Consider the following 24,287-nt stretch of genomic DNA (forward strand, 5'->3'; position numbering starts at 1 on the left):
CTGATCCTGCTAAGACATGATGAGCATAGTGTTGTGTACTGACTGTGCATCATGACAGTGAAGGCTGTAGAGCTGTTTATACCATGGCATTGAGAAGTAGAGAATTACCTACAGTAGGGAAATTGACAAATCAATAACGTTACAATACTATACTGACTCTAATAAAAACTCAAAACTAAAATTGCGTTGTAAAAAAAACCCGTTAAAATATCGGTCTTCAATTGTTTGGCCGTTGTTTTCATCGTTTGATTCAGATCTAGTGTGATTGAGGCAGAAATAATAGCTAAAGTTAGTGAGCTAGCTAACGTTAGACAACTTTTGGCTATCTGTAATGGTAGCTACATCAACTGGCGAAAACTAGCCAAGTTAATTTACCTCTGTTGAAACGGGACAGACATTTCCATACACACATCTGTTAGATACTTTTATCTGACAGATACTGTAGCTAGAGCTGGACTGACTGTGGTAGCTATTAGCTAACTAATGTTAGCAAGCTAGTTCATTCACTTCAGACAGAACTTCAGTCGAGAGGGGATGAAACATTTGCTAACATTACATGTCAGTTACACTACTAGCTTGGCACATGGAATAAATACTTTTTTTTTTGCTAAGTCAAACAGCAGCTACCTTGCCAGCTACATCAGTCAAATAAAGTGTGGCCAGTTTCTGCTCTGCTTGCTTTTAAAACTCATAGAAAAGGCAGATACGCAGACTACAGTTGCCTCTGTTCACACGCTCTGTGGTGTCCACTTGGTTTGGTCCTAAATCCAGCCGGCTGAAACCGCCTAACAACCTACCTGACCGCTCTGAGGCTTCCGCATTGTCCTAATGCACACAGTTGTCCCTTTTTGTATCACAGTGCAATGATAAAAGTGTGGGGGGGAGGGGCAGCAATGTAATTTCTGAATGTGGGAGGGTCATGTCCCTCCCAACGCCAGTGAAAGTTGCACCCCTGCAAGTAGCTATCACAAAGAAACATTGTCAGCAATTTAAGGTAATTTATGTGCGCAATGCAGAGTTGTGGGGTCCACACTCTGTTTATTGCATTCCCCTCGTGAACTGTGCCATCCAGTGATGGAGAGCCGAGAGACATGCAGAGGTGTAAATTTCTTGTCTTATCTGGCGTCCTGTGTGAATTTTACGTATGCTCCCTCTAATTCTCTCTCTCCCTCCCCTCCCGGAGGACCAGAGCCCTAGGATCATGCCTCAGGACCACCTGGTCATGCTGCTGCTCCAGTTTCAACTGTTCCGTCACTTGCTCTGAGACCTTGAAGTAGTAGTTCCCCTTGCTCTGCAAGGGCCGCGGCTTTTGTGGAGCGATGGGTAACAATGCTTCGTGGGTGACTGTTGTTGATGTGTGCAGAGGGTCCCTGGTTCGTGCCCGGTTATGGGCGAGGGGACGGTCTAAAGTTATACTGTTACATTGATGCTGTTGACCCGGATCACTGGTTGCTGCGGTAAAGGAGGAGGTCAAAAGGGGGGTGAGTGTAACGGATGTGAAACGGCTAGCTTAGTTAGCGGTGCGCGCTAAATAGCGTTTCAATTGGTGACGTCACTTGCTCTGAGACCTTGAAGTAGTAGTTCCCCTTGCTCTGCAAGGGCCGCGTCTTTTGTGTAGCGATGGGTAACGATGCTTCGTGGGTGACTGTTGTTGATGTGTGCAGAGGGTCCCTGGTTCGCGCCCGGGTATGGGCGAGGGGACGGTCTAAAGTTATACTGTTACACACACAGACGTTGGGCAAACACCCCAACGCTGGAAGTCTTTCATCCTCATTAGGCCGAGAGGTACTGATGAGAAGGTGGACGCCATTAACTCCAGCACTCAGAGGCACCTCTTGAACGAATGTAACAGCAAAGTATTTGTAGGCTGTGCCTTGAAAAGCAAACCTGCTGGCAGGATGCTTATGTGAAAAGAAGCGTCCTGCAGATCGACTGAGGTGTCGCCTCGACAAATAGAGCGAGACAGTATTGAACTTAAACATACTTCTTCAGATAGCTGTCGATGACACGTAGGTCCGGAATGGGGCAAACCCCTCCCCCTTTTTGGGGAAGCAGGATATACCAAGAGTAGAAACGGAGGTGGCTCTCTGCCGCTGATATCGCCCTGATAGCCCCTTTGTAATAGAATGGAGATTTCCTGCTCTAGCATGCCTAGTGCTTAGTCACCAGTTGCTACTGATTCCAAAATTCCATTGAAAACGGGTAGTCTCAGAACGAACTGCAGTCTGTACTAAAGATTGACACGGGAGGGAAAACTCCTTCCTGTCTCGCCTTGTCCTGTACAGACCTGATCCTACAACAGTTCTATAACCGTGGAACTTTCGCAACCTTTCCCGATAAAAATCACTCCCATCCCGTGCTAATTTTTGAACGCAGAAATATAAGGCTATTGTATTTGTATAGGAAGTATTACAAACAATTTCAGTAATATGCGACTGTAATAGGTTATTTCACTATTCACCTCGGATGTCACAGGTTTAGTTTAATACGCGAACAATTGGGCTTGACGGTAAAGTAAGTAGAGCAGCTATGCCGCTTCAGGCCGCTTGTCCCGCTCTCCAGTTGGTAGCCTCTTTGATTAAACCGCTACATTTTTTACAAACCATGTACTACTGGAACGAGGCATGAGAGTGGAATGAGGCATTTTAGTTTTTATAGATTTTTTTAAAGGAAACTATATTACGCCTAGCCTACACAGTTGTTGTTTTTATGAAATGCTCCAAACAACATATTAATCGCCCCAAAAACTCAGTTCATAACGATTCCTGTTCTGCACGTTCCTGTTGACTGTTGATCCTGTCCCAAACTTGACTGTAGAACTTCATTCTCATTCCTGCCAGAATCCTGCGGGGCCCGCAAGACCCAAAGGAGTCCTGTTCCCATGTCAACCTCTAGTCTGTATCCCTTTGTAACTGCGGACCAGACCCAAGGCTGGACTTTGCATGCCCGCAAATTCCCTGCTCTGGTGGCAAGTAACCCACAGGCTGGCAGACTCTCGCTCACTAGTGGTGCCAGAGCTCCTTCTGGTGGCGATGGAGCGAGTCTCCGTTTCACTGCATTGCTCTGCGAAGGACCATTTTCCCCACTGGGGTTCTGAACTGTGGTGTTGATGCCCACTGCGTTGCTGGGGGCTTCCCGTGGAAAGCCTTGGTGCCAGCAAATTGGCCTCTTCCTGCCACAAAGCCTTGGCTTGTGGAGGGGTAAGCCAGGTAGCCACAATTCCTGGGTTTATGTAGCAGGCAGAAGTTGAAGGCTTCCCTTTCCTTCTTTCAATTATTATGCATCTCTAGCATCAAATTGGCCTGGTATGACAACAGTAGGGACATAACTTTCAACACCCGTACAGAACGTGCAGAAGACAACCAGACCTTTTGGTAGATGTATGTGAAGAAATTGTCTATCTTTACCAGGGAGGACTGCCTGTTAGTGACGCAACTGGAACTGGGTGGTTAGCCAGTGACGGCTTGACAACCGGTGGCTTGCTGAGGCCCAGCTCCTCAATGTCCTTGACATTCATGCTTGCAATAAGTCTGGTGTGGACCTTGCCGGTCAAGGGTTTGTCCCAATTGCGCTTGGCTTCCACCACGCAAGCTGGGATAGCTGGGCGGAGATGCATGCCTGGGACGGGGAGAGAGGGGAGTTTCCTTCTGTCCTACCAGTTCCTCTCTGGGTTCAGGCCACTCAATGCTGAGTGTGGTCGCTGCCCGTTTGAAGACATCACTGACCAAATATCTGTCATCCTCTACCGATACCCCGCTAAGGGCAGAAGAGGGCCTAGAGGTAACGACTTGCACTTCCTTGTCCTCTTCTTCCTCCGCTGATGACGAAGTCCCCTTCCCCCTCCTCCAGGGCCAAGCCCTGGAAAAGTGGGTGGAGGTCCTTGGGATAGCCATCCATGTTGTCGACCCATGAGGGCTTGGTCTGTGAGGTAGTCTCCCTGCTCGAAGGCAGTGTGTGAGACGAACCACATTGGGCTGCTCTGTACACTCTCCGATGGATGGTGTTAGCAGCAAAATCTTTACAATGGATGCATGACCGGGGGTCGTAGAATGCTGCTTCCATGTGTTCGAGACTCAGGCAGACTCCATGACTTTACGGATATGGTTGCCCTGTATGGACATGGATTTACTGGGGCCGGAGCCTTGCTAAGTATCCCTAGCACTGAGCTAGCAGACTCCATGGCGCCAAATAACAGCTGATCTGAGAACAAAGTGAAAAGCCACAATACCCTCACATACTCCTCAATTCGAGCCCTGGTTTTAAGCCCTTCACTCACTGACACTAAGATATTTGAGGAGTGCGTGGTGACTGACGAAATTGGTTGACAAAATCTATGGATACTAGACTATAATTGAGTCTGTCAAACAGGTAGACCAACCTCTTATTTCTTGAATAGGAAGAAATAGGCTCCAACACAAAGCCCTCTTGTTGTGAATAGCCTAAAGTCACATTAAAATGAAGACTGTTTAAATGACTTAGGACTTCTCAAATTAGCCAACTTTCAGCACCCATGCACTGTCCATCTCCACGACTGCTGCTTCATATTAATGTAAAGTTATGTAAATTACTCAAATATGTCTTATTGTGAGGTCAATAACTCTGATAAATAGCTTCATTAAGGGCAACTAAACATGTTTTTATTAAAATATATTATAGCAGTAGCAAGCTTACCTCTGGTCCTCCTTCTCATCTTCGTGCTCTCCCTCTCAAACTGAACAGGACATCAGTCCCCTCCATGATGTTTAAAAAATAAATAAAAAAGTAATTATTTAACCTTTATTTTACTAGGCAAGTCAGTTAAGAACAAATACTTATTTACAATTGACGGCCTACCCCGGCCAAACCTGGACGAAGCTGGGCCAGTTGTGTGCCGCCCTATGGGACTCCCAATCACGACCGGATGTGATACAGCCTGGATGTAGGCTACGTGTGTCCATGCCCATCATGAAACGAGAGATGAGAACCTCGGTGAATACCGGTAAACTTTGTATTTAGAAGTTATTTTCCTGTAACAATTGCTCGTTTCCCGTTTCACATTTGTGAAACCCAAATCGTTCTGTAGGCTACCCCTACCCTAGGCCTACTATAATGAAGGCTGGTTCAACAGCAATGCTTAGGTGTTTTTTTTATCCTGATGATTTTATGACATCATTACATTTTATATTCATTTGTTGTTGTTGTTGGAAGAAAAAGACGAACAGATTGCTTGTTTTTCGTTCCATTTTATTCAAACCAAACTTAGAATAAGTCACACTGTCCTTGTTATGTGGTGAAAACGTCCATGATGCGCATGCAATTCAGCTTCTGGAGAAGTGTAAATGTGTTCTGTATGATGGTTCCAATATGTATACAAAACATGATATTTAGGAGCACTCTAAAGGTGAGTGGACATTCTCCCTTTTAAAAAAAATGGTGATCTTTGTTCAGCTACTGTGAAAAGTTTGGATGTGCTTAAAACCCTCCATAGTCTGCATTGTTGTAATACTCTATTATATGCCCGCAAGGAGTAATTATTGTGCCTGTAAGTGTATTTAGACATAGGCTATTTACAACAAGTTGTTGATTTGTTTCCAATTTTATTTGAATTATTTGCTTCCTTTTTTAGGCCTTATCAATAATGAATTGTATCTTGCTAATTGACAACGTTTGGCATGTCCATGCTCATCCATAATGTCATTTACAGTAGGCCTAGCCCCTATATCAGCGCGAATCCTATGTATATATTTCAACATTGAAGCCATGCAATTATTTAGAACAATGTGGACTGCAAACAGGTTCAAGTTATGATATTTAGCAAAGATGGGAAAGGTCTAGATTTTGTCATTTCATTTCTGTAAGCGGTTAAACAATGTATAATGGACTAACATTGGAATTGGAGTTGATTCAAAAGCATATACATAAAAGACTGTAAATACACAACTTGAAGCAACCACATATTTAGCCCTGGAGAACGTTCTGATTGGCCAGTGAGGGGCCAAGCCTGACACACCCACAATTGGTTAATTCATCAAAACCCAGCCCTTTTGTGCCACCAGCACCCCACCGATAATTGTTGGTTGTGAAAATAGCAGAAATATTTGTCCCCCCCCCCCTCAATTACAAATTACATGACCCTCCCCTGGACTACATTTTAAAATACTAAAACCTCTCCCTGACTGAAATTGAAAAATCATGACCCTCCTCCATTTTCCTCCGGGTAACAATTGTGTAAATTTCGGTCACTCCCTTATGCATAAGGGGACATGAGATGTGAGTTCAACTACCCTACTACCTCCCCATTCTGTTACATCATAACACCATAGGTCTTTCCCCTTTTTATACTATCAATAGTTGTTTCTCTACACCCTATAAATATAGGCAAATCGATGTGAAAATGTTCTCTCTTGTTTATGGTGCCAAAACTCTCTCTCTCTCTCTCTCTGGCTCTTTCACGCACGCACAGACACACACACACACACACACAGGAGAACTATCCCACTACCCCTGGTGGAGGTAGTCACTATTGAAAGAGTCAGAAGTGGGTTTCAGATTTAGGGTACAAGGTTCTGCAAGTCTACAACGTCAATCAAAGCCGGCTTGACCAACCCCCTTTTCCCTTCGGGCCAGCAGGTTGTAAAGCCATTAAAGAAAGCATCAAGGATTTTCTTCCCAATAGACCTCTTAGTGCGAGCCTCCCTTTCAAGCTGTGGTTAAGGTTGGGGGGGCGAGGTCTCCTTGTTCCTAAATGAACCATGTACTGTTTTTGGAGCGCAAGATTCGGTATTATTCTTATTCACAGCGCTGTCTTCCTATTCGAAACTTTTGAGAGAGCATCCACCAGCAACATTAAGGTAAATCGCATACTTTTAATTCAAAAATTGTTTTAAAAAAATAAATTCTTATCCATAAAGCCGTGCGCTTCAAACATCATTGTTCTCAACGCAAATGTCTGCTCGTGTATGCCGGTATTTGTGTGAAAGCATTCAAATGGCAAGAGATTACGCTGTTTTCTGGAATAGCCTTCTAACCCATGCTTGCCTGCAACAATTTCAATCCATTCGGTACTGTGGGCTATTAGTGAAGTCTATGTTTTGCGCCTTCTTTTCCGCTATCCGTTTCATGCCGAACTCCTTTTCTAGACTCTTTATGCTTTAAGATAGATCAAAGCCCCAGCTGGAGCCTTTATTTCTGCCTGCCTGGCATTTCCCGAAGCTGTTGAAGTAGCTGCACATTATTAGAGAGCTTCGTGGTCCACTGGACTAAAACTAATGAGGCAGGGACGGAAGACGAGGAAGGATACGGTACTGGATTGTACTTCAGTTCAAATTGAAGGGAGGTAATCTGGAGACATGGGATATTACAAGAGGATCCCATGGGCTAACAAAGTAGCCGCGGCTCGTTTACCACTAACCAACATCAGGGAACTATGTTATAATACAGTTTATGAAAAAAAAGTTATGGGAACATTTTACAGACAAGCTTCAAACCGTCTACGTACAGCATTTTTCAACGATATGGTTTTCCATTTCCAAGGGTTCGTGTCCATTATTGATGTATGCGTAACAACTCAGGCTCTTGAATCATCCACATGGCATCCACCTGACCGGTGCCCGGTCGCGGCAGCAGCTGACCCGCTTAACTCCAGTAACATTGTAATACAACTGTCCCATGCACAATTACCCCCCCCCCCCCCCCTTCTCGCCGCAGCCTCCAAAAGTATACTAATTTGTACTTCCCGGGAGGTCCATTGTTTGAGAGCCTGGAGCATTAAAACGTTTAAAAAAAGTAAATAGTCTATTTAGATTCCTAGATATCCAGAGGGCATTCAGAAAAACATGTGGGGCTTGCACATTCTTGTTTGGACAAGCATCTAGTCCCCCTAGTTGAGTTACAGAACTATCAGTCTTTTCGGATTTTTGCTCATGTTTGTGATTTGAGCAAAACAATTTTTTTTGTTGCCATTACCAGTTCTTGTATTCAAATTTGTGGTGATGTAAAATGAGCGTGTTGTGAAATCTATATGACTGTCATATAGACTATAGACCAGCAAAATATGCAAACACAAGTCTTCCCAACATCATAAAACTAAAAATACAAACAAAAAATGTCTGCAAATCATTCAAAATGTGCAGATGAATATAGGTTCTATAAACAGAGTTTCTACTCTTGAGAGCTATTGAGTGTGAAACATTAATCATTGGGAAGAAATCCTAGGCCCTAGAACAGTGTGGCCAGCCATGGCAATGTCTGTGTGCTGTTAATGCACTCTAATGGTCAGGTTTAGAGGGCTACGATTAACCTGAAGTCTAGACAACAGGAGTCAGCTTCAGTTACTCACAGACAGTCACTGGCCCTTTCATCTAGCACTCGTTTTTAGCAGCCCTCAATCCTCCCTCTGTCTCCATTCCCCCTCCCTCCTTCCTTCTCTTCCTCCTCCTCCCTCCAGTCTCTCATCCACCTCTCTAACTCATCAAAAGCACAGTAATGCTCTTAAAAGTCTTGGCCTGTCTCTACCTCTGTAAAGAAAAGATATTCATAGCCAACCACCAGCTCTGTTTTGAATTTTAGGCTCTTTCTCTCTCCCCCCCCCCCCCCCTCTCTCTCCTTCCCCCTCTCTCTCCCTCCTAAATGGATTACAGGTTTTGGTTAGGTTTCTGCTTTCCTTTAAGTCACAGAAGTAAACTGTATTACCCCTGCATCTTTCACCACTTGGAATAAACTCTGAATGTCTATAGGTTTTAATGCATACCCCAGGAGGTAGCGGCAGCCTTTTTGGACTCTGCTCCAGTCAGTGTATCCAAACACGTGTTAACAGGTTTGTCCGGTGGAAAGTGTACCAGAGCACCATAAGTGGTCGCAATGTGTTCACCGAATGGTTTAGGGAAACACTCCCCAGTGTGTGCTTATTCATGCAGGGAGGACACACTTCAGGAACAGAGAGAAGCAGAGCAAAGTCAACCATGTTACTGCGTTGCTTGCTGCCCTTACTCCTACACACAGACGGAACACTTACAATGGGAATCTTGTGCGAAGGCCACCTAAAGTGATTTTCGGTCTTTTCGTTTTCCGTACCCGCTCGGGGTTTAATGGAACAGTCCGGCCAGCTGCTGCTGCCAACTGCAGTCTGCACAGCAACCCTACTGTTAGAGCTACAGGGCTTTTCCCGACACATATAGGAAACAACACAACTGTCCCTTATGCCTTCCTTATGGGGAGAGAGAAGAGGAGACAAAACGGTTCTGGACAACCTAAACCACATCGAGACGGACATACACACGCAGCAAGCACCCGCGCGCGCACACGCACACACATGTGCATACTGTACACACAGTGTAATACACATGTAAAATACTCTGTCTCTGCCAGGACAGTAGTGACGGGAGGGAGGAGGTCCAGCGGCAGAGCCGGCACAGCCAGAGGTACCAGATCCGAGGACAGCAGCCCGACGAGGTGGCCCAGTGGTGGGGAGAGTGGAGCAGCTGGTCCACCTGCTCCAGGACCTGTGGAGGAGGGGTGCGCTCTCAGGAACGACACTGTCTGCAGCAGAGGTAAAGATACACCATCACTGACCTGACGAAGATCCACTCTTTGGTTGAAACGTTGCCTAACAAAAAGGTATGTGCCGGAGCAATCGCGTGTGCGGGGCCGTACATTATCTCTACAACCAGTTTTTCCTGGTCAGAAAATAAAGGCCAGCACTTCTCTGAAGCTGCCACTGCCTGCTATGGTCTTTAGGCAGTAGAGAGCCAACCCAATGCTAGAATTAACTAGGCCAGTGGGACCAAGGAGTCAGGCTGCTAATCATTATGGCTACTCAAATTGGTTGAAAAAAAGTTTAGAAAAGTTAGCGTGCCAACTCATTAATGTTGTTTGTGGAATACTCTCCTGGAGGAAAATTAGACCCAACACTTACATTTGTTTTTGAGTTATAACACACTGTATGAGATTTCTGTAAGAGTGACAATATTTCCCACAACATGCTAGCTATGATGACAGCTACCAAAATTAACTCCAATTCAATTCTACCATACTCTAAAGGCTCATTCAGGAAGCTTGGAAATTGAGGTTCAACCATCACAGAGTCAACCAATCAAGACTTATAAAACACTTCCTGTTTCCTGCTGTCACAAACTGTTATGACACTCTTTACACCATTACACTTATGACAGCCTAATGTAGGCATTACAACACACACTTACTTCCAAGTGTTCCGGAAATGTCTCCCAGCAGTGGTCTGACCAGGACTGACAGGCTGCAGTGCTGCTAACACACAAACACACACACACACACACAGACACACACACACAGTTTGACCCTGAACTGAACCCACTTCTCATACTGGGGGGTGTCAGTCCTCATCAGCGGGTTTGACTCCAGAGTTCATTTAAACGGCTGGTAATTGGGGGCTCAGTGACCTCCGGTCTGAAGTGTCTATGTTCAATCCTGCCTGACTGCCCCTGCTGTTGGTGTGTGTGTGACATAACATGTACTATAACATATAACATGTATATGTGTTTTGTTTGTGGAGTGATCAAGCAATAATGCTGATGGATTTGTTTGAGAACTGGGCTTGTTTAATGGAAGGTGGATTGGGGTTTTCATTAACTTGACAGTTATGTGGATTAGCAGTTTCTAGGGAGACGAATACAAAACGTCATATTTCCATATGGCTTAGATGTAAGTATAGGTTTTGACCCCACCAGTTTTCTTTTGAAAGAATAGGAGGTCGAGAAAGAGAGAGAGAAAGAGAGAGGGAACGAAATAAAGAGACAGAGAGCGAGAGCGTGAAAAAGAGACGTGCCCCCCCCTGACAAATAACCTCCGGGGCACCCTCTTGCGGTCTGAGGAATGTCCTGTGGAATGAACATCAATCCCGCCGGTCAGCGGTTCCACATGACACGGGCCAGTCTGGCCGGAGTGACAGCCATATTTATAAAAGGGCTTTTAGTCAGGCGCTGGGCCATTTAGGGGGAGATTCCTCCCCAGATAAGCACCAGGGTTTGACTTTGAGCTGTTCCACCTGGCGCCCATTAACACTCCCCCTGTGTGGTGTGGGGGTTTGGGGAGGGTGAAGGGGGGTGGGGAGAGAGAGAGAAAGAGGGAGATGAGAGAGAGAGAGAGAGAGAGAGGGTGGGGGGTGGGTGGGTGAATGAAGACAAAGAGAGAGACAGGGAGAGAGGGAAAGAGAACAAGGGAACGAAAGAGGGGAGATGGAAAGGGTGTGTTAGAGAGAGAGAATGAGAGAGAGAGAGAGAAGAGGAGACCCACATCTGGAGGGGAGGAGTGGAAGGAGTGTTGGGGAAAGCTCTGAAAAAGCCTGGGAACGTTCAACATCTGGAGTCTTGGTGGGGCTCAGACTGTGAGAGCTAGATGTGTCTATTTCATGTTAGAAAAGTAGGCTAAACATGAAGGGCTGACTCCTTAAAGAGATTACCACAGTGGAGATACTAGAGTAACTCACCTTTTTCTTCCAAGTACCTAATGTATAACCTGAGCTTATCGTGAACCTTTGAGGCCACTTCCACTTTACAAATCTTAAGGAGTACACTGTAAGACCTTTAATAACAAGGTTCAAACTAAGGTATCTTTATTGTAATATCACATTGTGTCTGCTCATGCCAGATAAGTATGTTTAAAACCCTTTCTCTCCAGACTCACTGCCACACAGAACATCAACAGCTCCTTCTGTGTCGGCTCTCCGAAGCAGTATCAGCTATGTCCATTTCAGGTATGCTTTTACACCAAAACCATGAATTGAATTTTCTCCTCTCATTTTGGGAGTCTCAACTGAGTCTCAACAACAGTTTTTGCTAGGCATCTATTAGCTTATGCACCATTGCCCGAACCAATTTCTAATGGATTACGTTTACATTGATTCAGCACCCTTTTGAAAGGGGCAATCTGCAGTTGCTACAAACCTTTTGGACTTATAAATGAAGGATATATACTAATAGATTCCTGAAGAATATACAGGTAGCTTATAACTTCCAGATGAGCTAAGTTTAACTGTCGTAACCTATCGGAACCCAAATAATATGCTTGTTTTACTCCAATGTTTGGAAACATTATACATGTAAACAAACTCTCTATAGCCTCCAAATATGCTCAAAACTGTCATTTTGATATCTTGGATGGTCAGTCCTTGCATCAATAGCTCAGTCTACTGTATGCATTTAAGATTGTTTACATTTCTCCAGGCCCATCCCTCAGCTTTTTACCTAAACAGAGGCAGGGTGACCCGTTGTAATTGTTTTCAACTGCAGACTGCCCTGTTAATGGGGAATATGACCCTTTAGACTGAAGATGTTTCAGTGTCACGGTCCAAAAAACATGCCTTGCCTACTCTACTTCCATTCGTTTCTGAGACTTGGTTTACTCTTGTCTCATCCTGCTGTTCTCGTCTTTCTCCCCAGCCCTGTGTCAGTACCAGTGTTAGCTTCAAGCAGCAGCAGTGCTCCCAGTTCAACGCCAAAGCCTTCGGCAGGAGACACTACGAGTGGGTGCCCCTCTATCCAGGTAAGCAATGAATTAGTCATAGGTGGTTTTCGTTCTCTAAAACGCTATTTTGCTCAGTCCCAATTATCTCTCCTTCCTATAGAAGTGTGCGGTTGTTCACCTTCACTGATTCGAAAAGGAAATGACTGGTATAAGAAATATGGTGAAGACTCCCACTAGCCCATGCCTCCACCAATCCTATGCTTTTAGATTTGTGGGAAGTAATGAACATGTGCATACTTCAGGAGATAGAAGCTGTTACTGGGATGCACCTTCTATTTCTCCCCCTCTCGCTCTCCTTCTATTTCTCCCCCTCTCGCTCTCTCAAGCTTTTGCCTAGTTGCATTCATTTGATGTTCATTTTTTTTCTCTCTCTCATGATTACTCCTTCATTTGTCTCATTCTCTTTCATTCTTTTGTCTGCCTCGCTTGGCGGTTGCCTGCCAGAATCAGGAAACGAGTACCTTTCCATAGAACGTCTTGCATCATGCTTTAAGGCCCCAGTCCAAGGCTTATGTCATCTTTAAACTCAGACTATTATGTCTCGGTTTCTAGGTAAATGACATATAGACATGACAAATTAAAAACATTCTCATTCATATCTAATCGCATTTGAGTGAATTTCTCAATCCCTTTCTAATCAAATCTCCGTTCTAGACGATAACCTCGGGGACTGGCTTTTGTAGCTAGCGTCAAAACAGCCTTAACGAACTTAAGAGTATCTGAACATTTCTTTAAGTTGTTCTCGGTCACTTCCTGTCTCAGATGACTACATCAGTATCTCCAACAAGCCGTGTGACCTACAGTGCACCAGCACCACAGGGGAGAGGCAGCTGCTGGTCCCGGCCCACGACGGAACCTACTGCCGGGACGGCATCTACCAGGGCGTCTGCATCGAGGGCCAGTGTCAGGTGCGCCACAGGGATCGCTATTAGGACCGTACACTTTTTTCCCTTGATCAACCGCTTGAGTCTCTTTTGGTTCAAAGCATCTGCCAAGCAATGTCAATCAATGCCCTTTGGACTTAGGTCTGTAATGAGTTGTTGCCAGGAGATTTTTTTAACCTGATTAGCCACTTGAGTCTCGTTTGGTTCAAAGCATCTGCCAAACAATATACCTAGTTTTTCCTGGTCAGGTCACAGGGTTAGGAAAAGGATCCCAAACTCATGAGGACTTTCTTCTCTCCTCTCCCCTGGCTGCCCTGTACTACAGACGGTGGGTTGTGACGGGAAGCTTTACTCCAGTAAAACGGTAGATACGTGCGGTGTGTGTGGCGGGAATGGCAGCTCCTGCTACAGAGTGTCTGGATCTCACCGGAAAGGGAGCACACAGTTAGGTATATCTTAAGTAGTACCAAGAGGTTATACAGCATTATCCTACCTTTTTAAGTGCCCTTCTAAACATCTATAAAATCAAAGAGCCCTAACCTCCATGTCACTGTGTGCCTGGAAATAAAGGCACAACTAAAGTGGGTGATCTTGGTTTTTTCCCCCCTTTGAATCAGGTTATGTGTTTATCACCAACATTCCTGTTGGTGCCACCGACATCCAGATCATTGAGAGACGGAAAACCGAAAATATACTGGGTAAGATTCAGATCATGTTGTATTGAATTTTATTGGGATACAGTAACTAGAAATTGTGAAACTTAACAAGCGGAACATGTTTTGGAGCAGAACAACCTTCATAGTTACTAGAATTAAGAAATATGAGCTGTTGTTGATTTCCGTGCGATTACCATAGGCCCTATCCAATCAAAACTTGTGTCTGGGTTCGTGGAATAAATCTAAAACAAAATTAATTTAGCGAGAAAGTTGTTACAGCTGTTGTCCATAAGATCATATTGCTTTCCTCCAGCCCTATCCGATGAAGCAGGACACTTCTTTTTCAATGGGAACACAATTATCGACAATCCCCGTAACTTCCGTGTTGCTGGCACAGTCTTCAAGTACAGGAGACCCGCTAACCTCTTATCAGATGGATTTGAGTACATCATCGCCCAAGGACCCACTGACCAGGGGCTAAACGTCATGGTAGGTATTTAGGTATGTACTGTCTGTAGGTAACTAGGGCATGTTTTCCAGTGATTCCTCAAATAGACAATTGACATGTTGGTTTTGTTGTAGTATGATTGAAAGGCCTCTTACATTTTTTATACAAGTACTACAACCTGAACGGAAAGATGCCCCACATCACATACGAGTACACCGTACCTCGCACCCCAGAAGCCCGCGCAACAACCCCAGTAGCCTCGCCTCCAGAGGAGGTCCAGATACGAGCACTGTCCGTTGTCGAACCAGCGGTCCCAGAACCATGGCCCCCGGTGGCCCAAGAAACAATGGCCAACGCCACTGCCACTGAACTCTCCTTCAATGATAATGAGATTGAGGCCAGCGAGGACTATGGGAAGCTGGGAAACCACAGTGGTGTTCGGGTCCCGGACAACCCCCCGGAGGTCGACCATGACCTGGATCATGACCATGAAGGTCTTGTGTGGGAACTACAGGCTCCTCTCAACCTCAGTCAACCACCAGCCATGCTGGTGTTCAGACCGCCCAGTGAGATCCACCACAACAACCTGGAGAATAAGCTAGGAGACCAGGGACATCCTGCACCTGCTAACTACAGTGAGTCTTGAGTATGAAGTTGATATCTGGGCTGTGTATCCACTTGACTATTTTACAGAGAGTTTTGACTTTCAAATGTACATGCATTGACGTATCTGTAACGAACAAGGACATTGGCCGGTAGTCTGTCACTTTTAGTTGGGAAGTTTCTTCGAAGTATATTATTGCGGGATATCAGCAAACAGTTTTGATGCCCTTTTGTGATGGGAATGTTCTGTAGAATTTTTAATGAGATTTGAAATCATTTCTATGTATTTTACAATATTTTACAAGGGACAGACTCAAACTTGATCGATGGCGACTCTCCTGGTCCCAACGGCACCCACCGACCATCCAAGCCCCTCCACAGGGGCCTGTTCCTGGACCTGGTCTCTGAGCCAGGAGGCCTCAGACAACCCTGCCAGGATGGCTCCAACCTCTGCCCTCTCCTGGAACTCAACACCAGCTCCTCCCTGGACAACAGCCTGGCCCAGCTGGAGATCTACCCAGGCAGCCTCAAACTCCACGAGGCCACAGCTGAGGACAACGCCCCCTATGGACTCCTTTTCGAACCAGAGCCCAACGGGACAGAGAGTTCCAACCTCGTCAACCTCCACCAGGTAGAGCCGGTACAGGCCCCCGACACAGAGAGGTGAGCTGCCTTAGTGGAGGGGTGGGGGGTGAGGAGGGTCTGCCGCATTATATGCACTTTAGTTTGATGTTATGTGTTGGCCCTTTGCCTTTGTCATATTGAACAACCATGACATGCTTTCCCCTCGATGGTACCTACCTTTATATTAAGTAGATACATTGCTAGGTTCAATTTGGTTCAATTCAGACATTCAATCACCTTTCTCCCTCTCCCTCGATCTCTTCCTCCCGTTCTCTGGGTTTTGTCCATCTTCCTCCCTCTCTCCCAATGCGTTCCAGCAGCAATGAGTTTGAGGTGGGATTGCTTGACCGTGACATCAGCCTTGCTGACATGTACAGATGGAAGGTATCTGCGTATGCACCCTGCAGTTCAACATGTACCACAGGTGCAGCTACCAGCCACACCACACACACAGTGTACACAGACACACACACACACACACATACACCCCCCACATTGTACACACACTGTATACACATATTCTCACACACGTTACACAAACATAGACACGCACCGGTACTGGCAAATCACTTAGTGTCTCTTCTCTCCACGTTGATCATACCTCTCACTAAATATACTTTAGTCTCATTAACCAACTTAACGTAAAGGATACATGTTCACTGGGATGTTTTGTTTAACCCTGACTGTTCAACAGCGGTGTGAGTTTCGGTATTATATTGGTCATGGTAGTCTACGTTTCCTTGCCCAGGTATCAGTACGTCCTACGCCCTGTGTGTCCGGTATGACGGTTCTGAGGTGGACGAGACTTACTGTGATGCTGTGACCAGACCTGAACCCACACACGAGTTCTGCACCGGGAAGGAGTGTCCACCAAGGTTAGATATCCCATATGATCAGTTCCACTGCCACATCAGGTTGGGGTCCTCGTGGACCAGGAAATAGCATTCTGCATGGTCTTCCGTTGGCTAGGACCTGATGGTTTCAGAATAATGACTGGGTTTTGCAGCTCCTTTGAATCAATGTGCCTGTTGGCATTCAGTCTGCCATTCCCTTCACACAAATAACAAACTTTTCTCCAGTACAATTGCGACCGACTGGAGTTCGAATCTGGTTGCCCTGCATGCCATAAGATTGCGTTAGCAGGAGGAGCTAAAGCCTTATACTAACGGTTTGTACTTGGGCTGACTGGGTCTTCACCCTAGGTGGGAGACCAGTCGGTGGAGTGAGTGTTCGAGGACGTGCGGCGAGGGTTACCAGTTCCGTACGGTGCGCTGCTGGAAGATGATGGCGCCAGGCTTCGACAGCTCCGTGTATGACGAGCTGTGTGTGGCTGCAGAGCTGCAGAAACCAATGGCACGCAAGGCCTGCAAGAGCAAAGGCTGTGGCCCACAGTGGGAAGTCTCTGACTGGTCTGAGGTGTGTGTGTGTGTGTGTTTTTATTGTGTATCTGACAAGGAATCTTTAAGATAGAAATAGATCTTCAAATATGTGTTCTGGGTAACAGTAGGAACTATATGAAGTTGTATAATGTTAGCTATCATACTTCATCGCTGGATCACGGGCGGCAGGTAGCCTAGTGGTTAGAGGGGCGGCAGGTAGCCTAGTGGTTAGAGGGGCGGCAGGTAGCCTAGTGGTTAGAGGGGCGGCAGGTAGCCTAGTGGTTAGAGGGGCGGCAGGTAGCCTAGTGGTTAGAGGGGCGGCAGGTAGCCTAGTGGTTAGAGGGGCGGCAGGTAGCCTAGTGGTTAGAGGGGCGGCAGGTAGCCTAGTGGTTAGAGGGGCGGCAGGTAGCCTAGTGGTTAGAGGGGCGGCAGGGTAGTCTAGTGGTTAGAGGGGCGGCAGGTAGCCTAGTGGTTAGAGGGGCGGCAGGTAGCCTAGTGGTTAGAGGGGCGGCAGGTAGCCTAGTGGTTAGAGGGGCGGCAGGTAGCCTAGTGGTTAGAGGGGCGGCAGGTAGCCTAGTGGTTAGAGGGGCGGCAGGGTAGTCTAGTGGTTAGAGGGGCGGCAGGGTAGTCTAGTGGTTAGAGGGGCGGCAGGGTAGTCTAGTGGTTAGAGGGGCGGCAGGGTAGTCTAGTGGTTAGAGGGGCGGCAGGGTAGTCTAGTGGTTAGAGGGGCGGCAGGGTAGTCTAGTGGTTAGAGGGGCGGCAGGGTAGTCTAGTGGTTAGAGGGGCGGCAGGTAGCCTAGTGGTTAGAGGGGCGGCAGGTAGCCTAGTGGTTAGAGGGGCGGCAGGTAGCCTAGTGGTTAGAGGGGCGGCAGGTAGCCTAGTGGTTAGAGGGGCGGCAGGTAGCCTAGTGGTTAGAGGGGCGGCAGGTAGCCTAGTGGTTAGAGGGGCGGCAGGTAGCCTAGTGGTTAGAGGGGCGGCAGGTAGCCTAGTGGTTAGAGGGGCGGCAGGTAGCCTAGTGGTTAGAGGGGCGGCAGTTAGCCTAGCGGTTAGCGCGTTGGGCCAGTAACCGAAAGGTTGCAAGATCAAATCCCCAAGCTGACGAGGTGAAAATCTGTCGTTCTGCCCCTGAACAAGGCAGTTAACCCACTGTTCCTAGGCTGTCATTGTAAGTAAGAATGAGTTTTTAACTGACTTGCCCTAGTTAAATAAAAATCACTCCGGAGTGAAGGATCATAATAGTGAGTGTTCTCTGAGCATTGATGGAGGGCGGTGTGGTCGTTTCTTCTTTTCCAGTGTTCCGCTCGTTGTGGGGGACGTGGTTTGAGGAGTCGGGAGGTGCGCTGCTCCATGGAGACGCGCCTGTGTAACGAATCCTCGCGGCCACTCAGTGAGAAGGAGTGCGAGGGACCGCCCTGTGACCGCAGGTGGACCGTTTCGGACTGGGGCCCTGTGAGTTAAACACCCTCAGCTGTACGACGGTCTTAGCCTAGGCACAGCTAACACCCAGGGGTTTTCCCCCAGGGGTATTCACGTGGTCAGGAAGAAACTCCTTTACCTGTACAGGTTCATCAACTACTCTCAGATCGTCATGTTCTTGCGCCTTGGCAGCAACAATATGGGCCGATAAAGAATTTTGATATTGTACTTTGATGATATATCATTGATAGGAAATCAACACAGCTCCTCTTGATCTTGAATACGCTCTCCCTCCTTGTCCCTTTGTTTCCCTCCCTCTATTTCTCTGTCATCACGTATTGTCTCTCTTCTTACTCTTCCTTACTGTCCCTCCCTCCCTCACACCCCCCCCCCCCCCCCCCCCCCCCTGGCTGTCTGTGTACTCTCTAAGTGTTCAGGGGCCTGTGGCGAGGGCAGGATGACGCGCTACGTGGCGTGCAAGAACAGCAACGGCAACGTGATCTCTGACGGCCAGTGCGACCTGGACCTCAAGCCCCTGGCCGTGTACCCCTGTGGGGACAAGAACTGCCCCGCGCACTGGGTAGAACAGGAGTGGGAACAGGCGAGTGTGTGCGGTAGCTTTATGGGAAGGAAGACTTGCCTAGCAGGGCGGTCACAACAGCCTCCCAGTGCAAGTCAGATCTTTCATTTGAGAGTTCACCGCGAGTTCAGCTTCAGCCGCTTCTATTTCCATTCCGTTTCATTCAATACGCTTGACAAACATTGTCGTAGCCGCGTTAAACAAACATTGTCATGGTAATAACGCAACAAACAAGTCCAGGCCTTACAAGCAAGGACAAAACTTAATGTAAAAAAAAAGACATGAAAAAAATGCATGCGGGACTACGGATGACTGGTTTTGGGCGTAACAGTCTTCCTTTCTTACCTGCATGTACCACTGTCTGAAATGCGTGATCCACAAAGGAACTACATGTAAAGATGACAGAGAAGCTGTGGCTGTGACAATCTTCCTCTCCTCTCTCCCTCTGTACCACCAGTGTAACACCACCTGTGGGCGGGGGGTGAAAACGCGGCAGGTGGTGTGTTCCGGCCTGGAGGACGGCGTGTTCAAGGAGTTCCACGGGCAGACGTGTGACTCCGCCCTCAAACCCGAGGAGAGCTCCGACTGCTTCGAGAGGCCCTGCTCCAAGTGGTTCACCACTTCCTGGTCTCAGGTACATGTCATTAGAGCAATCCAACCACTGTCACTGTTACTCACTTACTTTAGGACTATCAATGACTCCTCTCCATCGCACTCTGTCTAGGGCAGTCTCCTCTAGCTCATTCCACTGTTATTTAGACAATTCTATCAGTATAGTTTAGTAGTGGATGTGAAAGAATCACTGTAGGGTTTGTGTGATTCTCTCACTCTCTCCCTTCTCAAGCACAACACAAAATGTGGACGCTTGTCTCTTTTTGTTCCTGTGTATGAGTAATGTCATTGCCTTTCTTCTCCTCCCATCACAGTGCAGTAAGACATGTGGCAGCGGGGTGCATGTTCGGGAGGTGAAGTGCTACCAGGGGGAGGAGCTAGGCCACAGCTGTGATTCTGCCCTCAAACCTGAGGCCGGGCAGACGTGTGAGGTGCAGGCCTGTCCCACAGAGGCCCCAGGTAGGAAGAACGCTGTCTGTCTGCCTAACTGTCTGTCTGTCAAAATGGCCACTGTAATATTGTCCCCCCTCTTCTCCCCCCAGTTGAAGAGGTGTGTCAGGACAAGGCTACGGCCAACTGTGCCCTGGTGCTGAAGGTGAAGCTGTGTACACACTGGTACTACAGGAAGGCCTGCTGCCAGTCCTGTAAGGGCAAGGCCCCGTAAGGGCCAGGGGCCCGCACTCACAATGGCCCCCCACAGAATGTGAAGACAGTCCCCATACAGGACACCTTGCACTGTGCCCTGGACTCTTTTCCTTTAGATTGTAGACTTGTCCTATAGCCTGGTTCCAGAAGTTATATGGCCTGTAGCCAACTCGGACTTGTTTTCATGCCAAAGCTACGGGTAACTGCCAAAATAATGGAAACGCCAACATAAAGTGTCTTAATAGGGCGTTGGGCCACCACGAGCTGCCAGAACAGCTTCAATGCACCTTAGCATAGATTCTACAAGTGTCTGGAACTCTATTAGAGGGATGTGACACCATTCTTCCATGAGAAATTCCATCATTTGGTGTTTTGTTGATGGTGGTGGGAAACGCTGTCTCAGGCGGCGCTCAAGAATCTCCCATAACTGTTCAAATGGGTTGAGATCTGGTGACTGAGACGGCCATGGCGTATGTTTTTACATCGTTTTCATGCTCATCAAACCATTCAGTGACCACTTGTGCCCTGTGGATGGGGGCATTGTCATCCACTCCCATCTGGGTAGAAATTATTCACCATAGGTTGAAGGTTATCACCATAGGTTGGCGTTTACCTTGCCCTCTAAGGGGTTGAGTGGACATAAACCATGCCAGGAAAATGTACCCCACACCACAACAGAGCCGCCAGAACCCTCATTTACTCAAGTGTTTCCGTTATTTTGGCAGTTACCTGTACACGTTTGGAATGATAAGAAACTAACGTTGCAGAGAGGGGTTCCCTAAAGCACATACAGATGAGACCAGGCTAGAATTGTCCCCCAATCTCTCCTTCCTCCCTAACCACCTCCAGAACCTCATGCCTATCTTCTCCCCTAACCCAAGACCTTCCACCCCCTCCACCTCTCTACCCCCTTTTGCCCCAAGCCCAAAACCCTGGGAGCCAGACCAACTCCCACCAAAGGTGCTATAATACCCTGGGCGTCGGGCGCAAACCGCTCAGTAACCGCTCAGTAACACTACAACTCCCCCAAAGGCAGCTCCTGTTACGTGACTGTATATCGAGCTGGATCCACAGCTCCACGGTCAGGAGAGACCAACCGGTCCGACCGTCCAACCGTGGCTCGACCACTCAGTGCACGGTCTCTCCACCTCTTCTGCTGTAATTGTTCTAAATGTGTACTGTATGTCTCCAGCTGTTTTAGGAAGATCGAAAATAAAAGCCAAGCTGTTTTGGAAGTTCCACGGTTGTTGTTTTTTTGAGTTTACACCGCTTTACCAGGCTACTATAGTGCATTCCCTTGGACTTTTCCACAACACTTATAGAGCATAGTAAGAGAACATAATGGTTAGAGGTAATACAATAAACGTTGGTGGCCACAGAAGAACTATGGTATCTGGAAAGACGTTCATGAAATAATGGCTTCAGATGATTGCATCGTTCAGGCTTTCAAGCACAGACTGAAATGTTAAGGCTTTACAATTTAGACAACCCTGTCCTTTTTTTCTTGACGGTTGAGTTGGAGATGACGGGAAACATAAAAAAAAATAAAACAAGGGTGACCACTCGCTTTGGCAAATAGACGGGATTAGTGTTTCATGATGTCATGCGTAATCTGAGCGCATTTCAACCCCATTTTGACGTTGTTAGCAAGTGGGGGGCAAGAGTTTAGCAATGGCCTGTTTTTGTACATTCAGTGTGAAGTTAACCCCTTCACTTCCTTTTTCTTTATGCCGCCACCTAAATTTCATCATTTGACTTGAAAAGAGGTAAGAGGTAATACTCGGATGGCTAAAGTCTCCCCCCTCGCTCTTTTACTACCATCGTCATTGAAACTCACTCAACAGTTTCGGTATAGCACTTGGATACAGCACCCGCTGTATGACTGGGGTTTTCTGTCGGTTCTTTTTCTGTTCAATTAGTCTGTATTTAAATTGTCTGGAATTATCTTGGCAGGTTACTGAGAGTGAATTTGGCTATAGCCAAAACTCAGAAGAAGATTGACATAATGATACATTAGGGCCAATTACAGAACAGTTCTTTCTGAATTGCGTCTTATCGTATGTCAGCGGTATGTCATTTGCAGTAGTCTTGTTTCGCATTTCGTAATGGTTTGGTTACACCTTATTTGCTTTATGTATGGTAAATCAACAATTTTCACTGTATTTTGTACATGAGAAATATTGTCAATTGTCTGTTGTATTTCCGTGATACAGTCTCCTTTTGATAGCAGTTTTTTTTAGATGCATCCACACGTTCTACCCATTATCTTGACATCTGCCTTCATGGAGGGAGCCCTGTCATTCCCCAAATGGCTCTGTGGCCCCCCCCTCTATACAGTTTTAACCAGCAGCGCCTCCTACAGCCCAAGGGCCTGGTCAGAGGGGATGGAAAATTGGGTTATTATTTTACCGTCAATGGACGGAGGAGAAAGGTGACTCTAGTCCTCATAACGCTTGGGTTATCATATGCAGCCTATCATCAGTTTGGAAAATATAGTTCAACCTCGGAGAAAGTGGAGCTAAACCACGTAGTAAGCTAGTGCATGGCCGTGTGCAGTTGATAGTTACATAGCAATTACTATTGTGTTACTGGTCATGGAAGATTTGTCTTAGAAAAAGTACATCATGTTGATAGCTTGTTCATCTTCGTTGAAAGAGTCGATTTCAATTTGCATGCTTTGTCTTTCTCTCACTCGTACTCTCGCCATTCTCTATGGTCAAAGGCCAAGTGTTTAGGATTGGGCGTGACTGCCGTTTGAGACTGCCCAGTTCACCGCTCCACTCCTCACCTTTTCCCCACAGTTACTATGGAGACTGTTGGGAATTCCAGGGTTTCCTGTTCACAGGCCTGGGAGATGGGAGGACTAGTCACATTGGGGCGCAACAACGTCAACCAGTGGAGGCTCCTCAGAGGAGGACGGTGAGGACCATCCTACTCAGTGAATTTCATACAAATAAAAATAGTGAAAAATGAACAAAGTTATAATTTTTAGATAAAACTATAATGAATTTATTCATGTCACCAAATAACTGATTAAAATAGCACCCTCTAGGGTAGCATCCAGATGAGGGAGGACGATTTATTTTTAACTAGCATGGCCTTATTTCTACTACAGCATATTGGATGACTCTCATTAATTTTCCATTCACCCAGTTCAATGTAATAGCGATAAATTTAGACTACTACACGATACAACATTTTTCCTATACCCATCATGAGGTTGCTACAACCTAGCCTATGAATACAAGTTTATAACGTAGGTGCACACAGGTTGAGAGACAAATTTGAGGTGACACATGGACAGACAGTGACACTCAATGCCGCCTTGCACACTCTTGCCTGCAACTAGCTGATATAAGGTGTAATCATTAGTCCAATTGTTGTAAACTAGAGTTTCTATTGGACAAATTCAGGTATGTTTATCCCGGTTTTGTTCCTTTTGCTTCCGTTTAAGAAACGTTTTTCAACGAAATCGGCAGAATGAATACACCCCTGATCACACGTAAACACAGTTCAATTTCATAGAAGCCACGTTGTATTCCTTCTCGCATCCATGCGCTCTCCTCCTCTCACCTCTTCCCTTCGCTTGTGAACTTTAATGCACAACACATCAGCTGTATGTGACCAGGCAAAAAAATAGTTCCAAGCCAAACCGCTACACACAGCCTACATCGTTGTCATCATATTAGCTAAACCTAAAGTAACGTCATAGTCAGCATAGCTAATAGAACTAACATGTTAGTAAACCCGCTACCATCATGCAGTAACGTTACAGTGTATGTAAGCAGTTACACCGGTGGGCCCCGGGGGCAATAATTGAGTGACACCAAAATCTTACCTTGACTTGGAAGAGTTCCAGTGTTGTGTTGGAAAGTCACAGCCAGCTAGCTAACATAGCATCGCTCTCTCTGAGCAGGGTGTTTCAGTAGGCTAAACTAGTTAGCTGCATTTGCTAGTTAAGAA

At 46.5% G+C, this 24,287-nt stretch overlaps 1 protein-coding gene across 1 annotated transcript in view; it reads left to right on the plus strand.

Moving 5' to 3' along the window:
- LOC139386713 (ADAMTS-like protein 2) overlaps window positions 1-21,502 on the plus strand; it is a 35,839-nt gene extending 14,337 nt beyond the window's left edge. The window contains exons 3-19 of the mRNA XM_071132547.1: window positions 9,351-9,527; window positions 11,632-11,707; window positions 12,393-12,495; window positions 13,240-13,385; window positions 13,687-13,810; window positions 13,979-14,059; window positions 14,331-14,506; window positions 14,635-15,100; window positions 15,374-15,731; window positions 16,010-16,116; window positions 16,441-16,567; window positions 16,895-17,108; window positions 18,365-18,520; window positions 18,918-19,088; window positions 19,525-19,701; window positions 19,994-20,138; window positions 20,222-21,502. Coding sequence (XP_070988648.1) covers window positions 9,351-9,527; window positions 11,632-11,707; window positions 12,393-12,495; window positions 13,240-13,385; window positions 13,687-13,810; window positions 13,979-14,059; window positions 14,331-14,506; window positions 14,635-15,100; window positions 15,374-15,731; window positions 16,010-16,116; window positions 16,441-16,567; window positions 16,895-17,108; window positions 18,365-18,520; window positions 18,918-19,088; window positions 19,525-19,701; window positions 19,994-20,138; window positions 20,222-20,343 — 2,926 coding nt within the window. The 3' untranslated portion in view covers window positions 20,344-21,502. The remainder of the gene's footprint in view (window positions 1-9,350; window positions 9,528-11,631; window positions 11,708-12,392; window positions 12,496-13,239; window positions 13,386-13,686; window positions 13,811-13,978; window positions 14,060-14,330; window positions 14,507-14,634; window positions 15,101-15,373; window positions 15,732-16,009; window positions 16,117-16,440; window positions 16,568-16,894; window positions 17,109-18,364; window positions 18,521-18,917; window positions 19,089-19,524; window positions 19,702-19,993; window positions 20,139-20,221) is intronic.
- The last annotated feature ends 2,785 nt before the right edge of the window (window positions 21,503-24,287 follow it).

Source organism: Oncorhynchus clarkii, chromosome 28 (genome assembly GCF_045791955.1).
Source record: "Oncorhynchus clarkii lewisi isolate Uvic-CL-2024 chromosome 28, UVic_Ocla_1.0, whole genome shotgun sequence".
Taxonomy (NCBI): Eukaryota; Metazoa; Chordata; class Actinopteri; order Salmoniformes; family Salmonidae; genus Oncorhynchus; species Oncorhynchus clarkii.